This window comes from Oncorhynchus tshawytscha, linkage group LG28 (assembly GCF_018296145.1).
Source record: "Oncorhynchus tshawytscha isolate Ot180627B linkage group LG28, Otsh_v2.0, whole genome shotgun sequence".
In the NCBI taxonomy this organism is placed as follows: Eukaryota; Metazoa; Chordata; class Actinopteri; order Salmoniformes; family Salmonidae; genus Oncorhynchus; species Oncorhynchus tshawytscha.
In genome coordinates this window covers 2,569,828-2,582,590 of record NC_056456.1, presented here as the reverse complement: position 1 = coordinate 2,582,590, position 12,763 = coordinate 2,569,828, and the positions used below count along the sequence as shown (strand labels likewise).

The 12,763-nt window shown below is 45.9% G+C and overlaps 1 protein-coding gene across 2 annotated transcripts in view; it reads left to right on the top strand.

The window, feature by feature from the left end:
* Window positions 1–11,635, top strand: part of LOC112236723 (zinc finger protein 704) — a 113,753-nt gene extending 102,118 nt beyond the window's left edge. The window contains exons 6-9 of one of the 2 annotated variants that reach the window (XM_042307802.1): window positions 7,390–7,675; window positions 9,003–9,110; window positions 9,618–9,745; window positions 9,854–11,635. In XM_042307802.1, coding sequence (XP_042163736.1) covers window positions 7,390–7,675; window positions 9,003–9,110; window positions 9,618–9,745; window positions 9,854–9,965 — 634 coding nt within the window. In that variant the 3' untranslated portion in view covers window positions 9,966–11,635. The remainder of the gene's footprint in view (window positions 1–7,389; window positions 7,676–9,002; window positions 9,111–9,617; window positions 9,746–9,853) is intronic. The other variant, XM_042307803.1, reaches the window with a different exon arrangement.
* Window positions 11,636–12,763: the final 1,128 nt, after the last annotated feature.

Here is a 12,763-nt window from a genome sequence, read left to right as displayed (position 1 = left end):
ATTGTGAGGTGCTGGACATAGGAGGCAGACTCAATGCTGCAGGACTGTTTTGAGAATAGTGATTGGAATATGTTCAAAGATTCATCCACCCAGGACTCATCCATCAACATTGAGGAACCTATCGTCAGTCACATGCTTAATTAGGAAATGTGTTGATGTTGTACCCACAATAACAATCTGGACATACCCCAACCAAATACCCTAAATGAACGGAGATATCCACACCATGTTGAGAGCCCATACTGCAGAATTCATTGTCATCAGAACACTGATGACTCAGTGGAGTGCAACGTGCACAAGGCAAAAAGACAATACAGACTCAAACTTGAATTGATGTTTGACAACTCAGACTCTCATCACAAGGACTACAGACTATTATGCACTACAAAGGCAAATGCAGCGGTGTGGTACCCATGAGTTTAATACATTCTGGCCGCGTCCTCCGAATGCCCATGAGTTTAATAGATTCTGGCCGCGTCCTCCGAATGCCCATGAGTTTAATACATTCTGGCCGTCCTCCGAATGCCCATGAGTTTAATACATTCTGGCCGCGTCCTCCGAATGCCCATGAGTTTAATACATTCTGGCCGCGTCCTCCGAATGCCCATGAGTTTAATACATTCTGGCCGCGTCCTCCGAATGCCCATGAGTACATTCTGGCCGAATGCCCATGAGTTTAATACATTCTGGCCGCGTCCTCCGAATGCCCATGAGTTTAATACATTCTGGCCGTCCTCCGAATGCCCATGAGTTTATACATTCTGGCATGCCCATGAGTTTAATACATTCTGGCCGCGTCCTCCGAATGCCCATGAGTTTAATACATTCTGGCCGCGTCCTCCGAATGCCCATGAGTTTAATACATTCTGAATGCCCATGAGTTTAATACATTCTGGCCCCATGAGTTTAATACATTCTGGCCGCGTCCTCCGAATGCCCATGAGTTTAATACATTCTGGCCCAATGCCCATGAGTTTAATACATTCTGGCCGCGTCCTCCGAATGCCCATGAGTTTAATACATTCTGGCCGCGTCCTCCGAATGCCCATGAGTTTAATACATTCTGGCCGCGTCCTCCGAATGCCCATGAGTTTAATACATTCTGCCCGTCCTCCGATGCCCATGAGTTTAATACATTCTGGCCGCGTCCTCCGAATGCCCATGAGTTTAATACATTCTGGCCGCGTCCTCCGATGAGTTTAATACATTCTGGCCGCGTCCTCCGAATGCCCATGAGTTTAATACATTCTGGCCGCGTCCTCCGAATGCCCATGAGTTTAATACATTCTGGCCCTCCGAATGCCCATGAGTTTAATACATTCTGGCCGCGTCCTCCGAATGCCCATGAGTTTAATACATTCTGGCTCCTCCGAATGCCCATGAGTTTAATACATTCTGGCCGCATCCTCCGAATGCCCATGAGTTTAATACATTCTGGCCGCGTCCTCCGAATGCCCATGAGTTTAATACATTCTGGCCGCATCCTCCGAATGCCCATTCTGGCCGCGTCCTCCGATGAGTTTAATACATTCTGGCCGCGTCCTCCGAATGCCCATGAGTTTAATACATTCTGGCCGCGTCCTCCGAATGCCCATGAGTTTAATACATTCTGGCCGCGTCCGAATGCCCATGAGTTTAATGCCCCATGAGTTTAATACATTCTGGCCGCGTCCTCCGAATGCCCATGAGTTTAATACATTCTGGCCGCGTCCTCCGAATGCCCATGAGCCCATTTTAATACATTCTGGCCGCGTCCTCCGAATGCCCATGAGTTTAATACATACATTCTTCTGGCCGCGTCCTCCGAATGCCCATGAGTTTAATACATTCTGGCCGCGTCCTCCGAATGCCCATGAGTTTAATACATTCTGGCCGCGTCCTCCGAATGCCCATGAGTTTAATACATTCTGGCCGCGTCCTCCGAATGCCCATGAGTTTAATACATTCTGGCCGCGTCCTCCGAATGCCCATGAGTTTAATACATTCTGGCCGCGTCCTCCGAATGCCCATGAGTTTAATACATTCTGAATGCCCATGAGTTTAATACATTCTGGCCGCGTCCTCCGAATGCCCATGAGTTTAATACATTCTGGCCGCCTCCGTCCTCCGAATGCCCATGAGTTTAATACATTCTGGCCGCGTCCTCCGAATGCCCATGAGTTTAATACATTCTGGCCGCATCCTCCGAATGCCCATGAGTTTAATACATTCTGGCCGCGTCCTCCGAATGCCCATGAGTTTAATACATTCTGGCCGCGTCCTCCGAATGCCCATGAGTTTAATACATTCTGGCCGCATCCTCCGAATGCCCATGAGTTTAATACATTCTGGCCGCGTCCTCCGAATGCCCATGAGTTTAATACATTCTATGCTTCAAGGCAGACAATACCGAGCCATCCAGGAAGACTCTTGCTGAGACCAAAGACCAGGTGCTTTTGTTCTCCTAGGATGACATGGGGGAAAACTCTAAATAATACCTTCTCACAAAGCTGCCGGCCAAGAGGGCATCCCTGGCTGCGTCCTGCGAATGTGCGCTGACCTGCTGACCGGCGTCTTCTCGGACATCTTCAACCTGTCTTGTGTCCCAGGCTGTAGTCCCCTCCTGCTTCAAGGAGATCACCATCCTACCAGTGCCCAAGAAAAACAATGTGGCATTCCCAAATGACAATTGCATCGTCGCACTCACCCCGTTCATCATGGAGTGCTCCGAGAGGCTGGTCATGGCCCACACTGGACCCACTGTGTCTACTACTAGAACAGATCTATGTAAGATGCCTCTTCCACATGGCCGTAACACATCAGGACAAAAGGATCACCTTTCATTGACTAAAGCTCAGCGTTCAACACTGTTGTTACCTGCTGCTCCATCCACGACCCTAAGTGAACAGTACATCACTGGGACCGTGCTCCCACCCAACCAGGACATCTACTCAAAACAGGGCCTGATGAAGGCCTGCAGTATCATCAAGACCCCACACACCCCGAACAACCAATCAAATGTATTTACAAAGCCCTTTTTACATCAGCCGATGTCACAAAGTGCTGTACAGTAACCCAGCCTAAAACCCCAAACAGCAAGCAATGCAGATGTAGAAGCAAGGTGGTTAGAAAACACTCCCTAGAAAGGCAGGAACCTAGGAAGAAACCTAAAGAGGAACCAGGCTCCAAGGGGTGGCCAGTCCTCTTCTGGCTGTGCCGGGTGGAGATTATAACAGAACATGGCCAAGATGTTCAAATGTTCATAAATGGTCATGGTCAAATAATAATAATCACAGTGGTTGTAGAGGGTGAAACAGGTCAGCACCTCAGGAGTAAATGTCAGTTGGCTTTTCATAGCTGAGCATTCGGAGTTCGAGACAGCAGGTGCAGTAGAGGAAGAGAGTCGAAAACAGCAGGTTCAGGCCAAGGTAAGACATCCGGTGAAAAGGTCAGGGTTCTATAGCCGCAGGCAGAACAGTTGAAACTGGAGCAGCAGCACGACCAGGTGGACAGAGTCATCAGGACAGGTAGAGGCATGGTTCCAGGGCTCAGGTCAGGGTTCTATAGCCGCAGGCAGAACAGTAGAAACTGGAGCAGCAGCACGACCAGGTGGACAGAGTCATCAGGACAGGTAGAGGCATGGTTCCAGGGCTCAGGTCAGGGTTCTATAGCCGCAGGCAGAACAGTTGAAACTGGAGCAGCAGCACGACAAGGTGGACAGAGTCATCAGGACAGGTAGAGGTTCCAGGGCTCAGTTCCTCCAGGAGGAGAGGGAGAGAGAACTAAAGGGAGCATACTTAAATTCACACAGGACACCAGATAAGACAGGAGAAATACTCCACATATAACAGACTAGCCCCCCGACACATAAACTACTGCAGCATAAATACTGGAGGCTGAGACAGAAGGGGTCAGGAGACACTGTGGCCCCATCCGATGACACCCCCGGATAGGGCCAACCGGGCAGGATATAACCCCACCCGCTTTGCCAAAGCACAGCCCCCACACTACTAGAGGGATATCTTCAAACCACCAACTTACTACCCTGACTTAACGTACAATTGATTTGTCAGAGGACAAACCATCCACAGAGACAAACTGATATCTTTCTGACAGATAAGATCTAAACCAGGCCAGAACTTGTCCATGTAGACAGATTTGGGTTTCCAATCTCTCCAAAAGAATGTGGGGATCAATGGTATCAAAAGCAGCACTAAGGTCTAGGAGCACGAGGACTGATGCAGAGCCTTGGTCTGACACCATTAAAAAGGAATTTTCTCAGTCACACACATATACAGTAGCAGTCAAAAGTTTCAACACACCAACTCATTCAAGAGTTTTTTTTCTTTATTTTTACTATTTCTACATTGTACAGTCGTGGCCAAAAGTTTTGAGAATGACACAAATATTAATTTTCACAAAATCTGCTGCTTAACACAGGTGTGAGTGTTGACGAGGACAAGGCTGGAGATCACTCTGTCATGCTGATTGAGTTCGAATAACAGACTGGAAGCTTCAAAAGAGGGTGGTGCTTGGAATCATTGTTCTTCCTCTGTCAGCCATGGTTACCTGCAAGGAAACGTGTGCCGTCATCATTGCTTTGCACAAAAAGGGCTTCACAGGCAAGGATATTGCTGCCAGTAAGATTGCACATAAATCAATCATTTATCGGATCATCAAGAACTTCAAGGAGAGCGGTTCAATTGTTATGAAGAAGACGTCAGGGCGCCCAAGAAAGTCCAGCAAGCGCCAGGACCGCCTCCTAGTTGATTCAGCTACGGGATCGGGGCACCACCAGTATAGAGCTTACTCAGGAATGTCACAGGCAGGTGTGAGTGCATCTGCACGCACATTGAGGCAAAGACTTTTGGAGGATGGCCTGGTGTCACGAAGGGCAGCAAAGAAGCCACTTCTCTCCAGGAAAAACATCAGGGACAGACTGGTATTCTGCAAAAGGTACATGGATTGGACTGCTGAGGACTGGGGTAAAGTCATTTTCTCTGAATCCCCTTTCCAATTGTTTGGGGCACCCGGAAAAAAGCTTGTCCGGAGAAGACAAGGTGTGCGCTACCACCAGTCCTGTTTCATGCCAACAGTAAAGCATCCTGAGACCATTCACGTGTGGGGTTGCTTCTCAGCCAAGGGAGTGGGCTCATTCACAATTTTGCCGAAGAACACAGCCATGAATAAAGAATGGTACCAACACATCCTCCGAGAGCAACTTCTCCCAACCATCCAGGAACAGTTTGGTGATGAACAATACCTTTTCCAGCATGATGGAGCACCTTTCCATAAGGCAAACGTGATAACTAAGTGGCTCGGGGAACAAAACATCGATATGTTGGGTCCATGGCCAGGAAACTCCCCAGACTTTAATCCCATTGAGAACTTGTGGTCAATCCTCAAGAGGCGGGTGGACAAACAAAAACCCACAAATTCTGACAAACTCTAAGCATTTGATTATGCAGTCAGGATGTGGCCCAGAAGTTAATTGACAGCATGCCAGGGCAGATTGCAGAGGTCTTGAAAAAGAAGGGTCAACACCGCAAGTATTGACTCTTTGCATCAACTTCATGTAATTGTCAATAAAAGTAGTATTCCATAGTAACATCTGACAAAAATATCTAAAGAGCAAACTTTGTGAATATTCATATTTGTGTCATTTTCAAAACTTTTGGCCACGACTGTAGAATAATAGTGAAGACATCAAAATTAAGACATATGGAATCATGTAGTAACCAAAATGTTTAACAAATCCAAATATAATTGAGATTCTTCAAAGTAGCCACCCTTTGCCTTGATGACAGCTTTGCACACTCTTGGCATTCTGTCAACCATCTTCATGAGGTAGTCACCTGGAATATATTTCAATTAACAGGTGTGCCTTGTCGAAGTTCATTTATGGAATTTCGTTCCTTCTTAATGCGTTTGAGCCAGTCAATTGTGCTGTGACAAGATAGGGGTGGTATACAGAAGATAGACCTATTTGATAAAGACCAAGTCCTTATTATGGCAAGAACAGCTCAAATAAGCATAGAGAAACGACAGTCCCTCATTACTTTATGAAATGAAGGTCAGTCAATCCGGAAAAGGTTAAGAACTTTGAAAGTTTCTTCAAGTGCAGTTGCAAAAACCATCGAGAGCTATGATGAAACTGGCTCTCATGAGGACCGCCACAGAAAAGGAAGACCCAGAGTTACCTCTGCTGCAGAGGATACGTTTAAGTAACAAATACACCTCAACATCAACTGTTCAGAGGAGACTGCGTGAATCAGGCCTTCGTGGTCGAATTGCTGCAAAGAAGCCACTACTAAAGGACACCAACAAGAAGTAGAGACTTGCTTGTGCCAAGAAACACAAGTAATGGACATTAGACAGGTGGAAATCTGTCTTCTGGTCTGATGAGATTTTTGATTCCAACCGCCATGTCTTTGTGAGATGCAGAGTAGGTGAACGGATGATCTCCACATATGTGGTTCCCACCGTGAAGCATGGAGGAGGAGGTGTGATGGTGTGGGGGAGCTTTGCTGGTGACACAGTTTGTGATTTATTTAGAATTCAAGGCACACTTTACCAGCATGGCTACCACAGCATTCTGCAGCAATACGCCATCCCATCTGGTTTGGGCTTAGTGGGGCTGTCATTTGTTTTTCATCAGGACAATCAGCCAACACACCTCCAGGCTGTGTAAAGGCAATTTGACCAGAAAGGAGAGTGATGGAGTACTGCATCAGATAACCTGGCCTCCACAATCACCTGACCTCAACCCAATTGAGATGGTTTGGGATGAGTTGGACAGCAGAGTGAAGGAAAAGCAGCCAACAAGTGCTCAGCATATGAGGGAATCCTTCAAGACTGTTGGAAAATAATTCCAGATGAAGCTGGTTGAGGTATGCCAGGAATGTGCAAAGCTGCCATCAAATTATATTTTGATTTGTTTAACACTTTGTTTGGTTACGGCATGATTCCATATGTGTTATTTCATAGTTTTGATGCCTTCATTCTACAATGTAGAAAACAGTCCAAATAAAGAATAACCCTTGAATGGGTAGGTGTGTTAAAACTTTTGACTGGTACTGTACATTCATGCTACACACACGTTACAACTGCTGCTACCAGACTCTAGTATTATGATTTCTAAATAAACACTCCTCAAATCCCCCCTTTCCCCAACACACGTGGAAATAAGGGGCTATAAATGGTTCACTATTATTCTCATGCTAAAATTTTTATTCTATTCTACTGAGCCAATTACTTTATTTTCATATTATTATATTATTTCTTATTGATGTTGCCTTGTCCAGAAGGAATCTGCAAGTAAGCATTTGGTTGGACAGTGTATACCATGTGTATCCCGTACGTACGGCTGAATCTTAGAAGCTGCTTCATGTATGTCCTCCTATGGTGCAGGCGGAACTGTGACTCAGACTACAGTGACGGGGAGGAGGACTTCTACTACTCAGAGATCGAGGTCAACATGGACAGCCTATCAGAGGGCTTGTCCAGCCTCACGCCCACCTCCCCCACCACTACCGGCCCTCCCCCCATCTTCCCCCCTTTCTCCCACGCCGCCTTTGTTCCCCGCTCTGAGCCCGCCCACATCGTCATGAGGGGACCGCAGGGTCATGCCCCCAGTCTGCTCAGCCAATCAGCTCCCTCCACGCTCTGCCATATCCGTACTGACCACGCCTACCAGGTAAGAACAGTCAGGCACACACATGCACGCACATCCACCTTATTCTCCAATGGCTATGGTACTCTGTTGCTATAGAGACTCCAGGAGTTTCATGTACTGGAGCTGTCCTCTACTCCATGACAGATAATGTTTTGGTTCTCCTGGTCTGTGTGTGTTTAGTTACTTATGTCCATGAAACTGAGTTGAACAGGCTTAAAACTGCACATGTCATGACACGTCACGTCAGATCAATAGATTTCTTTAGGTGAGGTCGCCGCCTTCTCTATTTTACTCCATTTTCCGTAGTATCTATCTCCCTTTTCATTCAGTATCATTCTTTGTCACTCAACCTCCCTCTACCTCCACTCGTTCACTTCTTCTCTAATCATCTCTCCCCCCTCACCTCCCTCTCTCATCTCTCCCTCCCTCTCTCTCTCTCCTCTTCCTCTCTCTCTCCCTTCTCATCTCTCTCTCTCTCCTCTTCCTCTCTCTCTCCCTTTTCATCTCTCTCTCTGCTCTTCCTCTCTCTCTCTCATCTCCTCTCTCTCTGCTCTTCCTCTCTCTCTCTCTCCTTTCTCATCTCCTCTCTCTCTCTCTCTCTCTCTCTCTCTCTCTCCTTCCTCTCTCTCTCTCTCTCTCCTCTTCCTCTCTCTCTCCTTTTTCATCTCTCTCTGCTCTTCCTCTCTCTCCTCTCATCTCCTCTCTCTGCTCTTCCTCTCTCTCTCTCTCCCTTCTCATCTCCTCTCTCTCTGCTCTTCCTCTCTCTCTCTCTCTCTCTCTCTCTCTTCCTCTCTCTCTCTCTCTCCTTTCTCATCTCCTTTCTCATCTCCTCTCTCTCTCTTTCTCTCCCTTCTCATCTCTCCCCCTCTCTCTCTCTCTCATCTCTCTCTCTCCTTTCTCATCTCCTCCTCTCTCTCTCTCTCCTTTCTCATCTCCTCTCTCTCTCTCTCTCCTTTCTCATCTCCTCTCTCTCTCTCTCTCTCTCTTTCTCATCTCCTCTCTCTCTCTCTCTCTTCTCATCTCCTCTCTCTCTCTCTCTCTCTCTCTCTCTCTCCTCATCTCATCTCCTCTCTCTCTCTCTCTCTCCCTTCTCATCTCTCCCCCTCTCTCCTCCCTTTCTCATCTCCTCTCTCTCTCTCTCTCCCTTCTCATCTCTCCCTCTCTCTCTTTCTCATCTCTCTCTCTCTCTTCTCTTCCTCTCTCTCCCTTCTCATCTCTCTCTCTCTGCTCTTCCTCTCTCTCTCCCTTCTCATCTCTCCCTCCCTCTCTCTCTCTCTCCTCTTCCTCTCTCTCTCCCTTCTCATCTCTCTCTCTGTCTCTCACCGTGGTGCGGTACTGTGTTTTCCAGGCCACTGCTCCTGTGAGTATTCCTGTGTGTTCGGAGCAGGCTGATGGGAATAGGGACGGGATCAGTGTGTCCTGGCAGTCCCCTCCTGTCATTTTTAAAGGCTTAACGGTGAGCAGGCTGCTTTCTCTCCCTCTCTTTCTGCATCCTCATATCTCTCTCTTCAATCACTAACCCATCTCTCAACTCCCTACTCCTACTCCCTAGCTCCTACTCCCTATCTCCTACTCCCTACTCCTACTCCCTAGCTCCTACCACCCCCAACCAACCTCTTTTTCAATTTCTCTTTTCCCCTTTCATTCTAGCTCATCTCTCTCCTCCTTTCTTCTACTCTACCTCTCTCTGCCTCTACCTCCCGTCCCTGGAGTGTTGTTTACTATGTAGACATATTGTCTTTAGGGCTGAACTAGAATCAGTTTAGCCCAAACATAGCCAGTGTGAAGAATAACACGGTCTGAGAGGTGACGCTGATCTAGAGCCGTAGTTACGTAGACTTCTTTCTTGTCATGTCACATGGTCAGGAAAATCTCAGAGCATTAGGTGTAACCCTTAATTATGGACTGCCATGCTGTGATTGGTTGGTGTTGAATGCCCTTTGACCTGTGGTTGCCCCTGCAGGGGCCGTTGACTCACATCCGCACGGTGAGCTTCGGGGAGAAGAGACAGCCAGCTCTTCACACACACACCACCATCTGCAAGACACCTCCCTTTACTGCCCCTCTGCCCAAACCAGCACCAGGAATCAGGTACACAGTGTGTGTGTGTGTGTTGACCCTTGCTGTGTGAGTGTGTTTAGCAACTTCATGGTATTGTAGTGTAAAGTCTAACTGTGTGCCATCTTATTGGTTGCCAAGGAAACCCCGCGGAGAGGCCAAAAAGTGCCGGAAAGTGTATGGCATGGAGAAGAGGGACATGTGGTGCACAGCCTGCCGCTGGAAAAAAGCCTGTCAGCGATTCACTGACTGAACCCCAGTACATCACTGGGATGGACTCTTCCTCTGCCAGCGCTTCAATGAGGTGTCATCTTCCACTGAGGAGATGTGGGGGTTTCTCCGTGATGAAGCCCCTCAGAGCACGCACTGCTTCCTCCTGACCAGCAGGGGGCTCTCTGCTCGCTTCTCCTAATCCTCAGACTGCTGAATTCACAAAACACAACAACTAACTGATGAAAAAGGCAAAAAAGAAAAATGAATTTGGCTTTGGAAGAATTGTTTTTCTTTCTAATGATGAGACTTTTTAGGTATTCAAAAAAAAGAAAAATATTATTCAAAACCTTTTTGATTTGTTTTGTATTTTCTAATTTTGTCTGCCTTCACTGTAGGGGAGTGGTTGAAGATTTCAGATAAGCTTTTTGCTATTGTGTACGTATTGTTTTTTACCGGTCCGAGTATCATGTAAGCTACTGTGTTTGGGTTTATAAGATCCTGATACTCCCTTGTCAGCCTCTTTCAATGCATCTCTGTTAATGTTTTAGAACTAAAATCTCACTTCGGGGCTTTTATTCGAATGGATCGTTTTCAAATTTCAACTGTCACTCTTTTGAAAAGGGCAGTAAGTCTACCAAAGGAAAAACAAATCAGAATATCGCTGAGAATTTAGATGCTGCTTGTTAAGATGCTTGTTCATATCCAAGTGTTATGGAATAACACATCACATGCTCTTATAGGAACTCAACTCAGAAACTCTAATCCCGTTGTTTGGGAAGTAAATCATCCATAGCTACTCATCATAAGATTCTTGCTTTTTTGCATAGATATGAAACACACACTCTTCCATTGCATTCGTTGCACCGAATGTTACATTTTGAATGTACAGTTTATAAAGATATGTATTTCCCTTCCTCTTCCTTTCTATACCTCTGATATGCATCTTTCAGAAACATCTTTCAACAGATCACTGTATAACGCAAGTGTTTCCTCTCATTTCTTACATGTGTTTTCAGTGATCAGTTGCCAAGGCAACTAGTAGTTGCAAAGTGTAATCGCCAGGGTTTGGAAAGTCTCGTCTTGCTTTGATTAATCAGCTCTATTGTTGATAACCGTTATCGTTGACAACATTAAGCTCTGCTGTAAACACTGCTGGCTACTCAGTGTTCATTTTCTGGGTCATGGACATAGAATACTCATTCTCTGTGGGTACTGTACCATAGTCAGTCCTACTCAACCCTCACTCCCAGTTACAGCTCTTAACTGGTATCTGATGGCGTTGAAATCCAGATGTTTCCTATGAATAGTACCTGGATTCCTGATCAGACATGAGAGCAGATATAGATGTATATTTTTAAACAGATGTATTTTTCTACTCTAGCTACTGTTTCGATTGTTGCCAGCTCTTTGAATGTAGTCTCTGCAGGCTCTCTCTTTCTGCCCCCAACACTGACTACTAGCCATTACACAAGTTACAACAGCACACACACACACACACACACACACACACACAGGACTGGTGCTCCCAATTTTTAAAAGTTAGGAGCACCACATAAAATGTATGAGCACCAGATTATATTGTTTAATTGATTGACATGCAGCCTGTATTAATACTTTCTCCTTTTGAAGCACATGCTGTGCCCCAGAAATGAACACCGTTTAGATAGTTTATAATAAAAGCTCAAATGTTGATACAAATATCTGAAATTACATGGAATATACGGTTTCTACATTGTGTCAAATTACTATTTTCCTATTGAGATGCAGTACATTGAACATTGTACACTGTCTCTAAGCACGTCAAGTTTGTGATGAGGACATGCAAGAAATTTGATAATCAGTCAGTGCTACGATCATTGATCTCCTGAAGAAGCTATCCTTTTCCTCTCTGTGCCCCTAAATGTTTGGATATACTGGTAAAGATACCAGTTTGTTAGCTAGGTAGCCAATGAGGTAACATGACTGAACAAACTGTAAACAAATGGCCAAGGGCCCGCGAGTAGCTTTTGAATGGTGGTTTATTAACATAAATTGCGGTCCTGTCGATAGGCTATAGAAAGAATAACAACTGTGCTGGTAATATGGGTCAGATCTTTTTAACTGGGGTAGAAACAAGCTATTTTTGCTGTAGTAATGGTTCAACCATGATGCTAACTTTTTTTTCTCTAGGCGACTCGGAATCAACAGTACTGCGAAGCCTAATCATTACAACAATTATTATTCGGGATACTTGTTTTTTATAGGAGCACAGTACACCCCCCCCAACAAAAATATTTATGGCCTCACTTTAGAGCCCTACGCACAGTCACGCACGTGCACATCCTGTAGTGCCACCTGGCCTCTTACCTCAGCTCACCTTGAACTTGTTTCGATGACAACGGCCACAGTCAGTGGCAGTGTTCGATAGCATCATCAAAACTACTGCAGGCAACTGCCTGCCGACTGATTGATCTACAAATCACCTTTCATCATAAATATCGACTCATTATTATTTGTAGATCAGTCAGTCACAATTTACCTATGATATATTGCGTCTTTTATCCTATCGAACACAGCCTATGACTTTCCAGTCGTTGGCTGTCTTACACATCTGTTGTCATGTTGACACGTGCGCTCTCAGCTGTCACATATTCTAATTGACATGACATCAGTAGCCATTCTAAGACAGCTGGCCGTGACTGTTATATCTTGTTGTTTTTTGGGTACAACAAATAAGCAATCGAACCAACGGGATTCTTTTTGGGGCTCTATTCATCCATATCCCTGAATCCTTACAGATTGCGTACTGGTAATTTCCGGCAGGCACTCCGTCTGAGAGAGAGAAGCCGCGTCTTACAG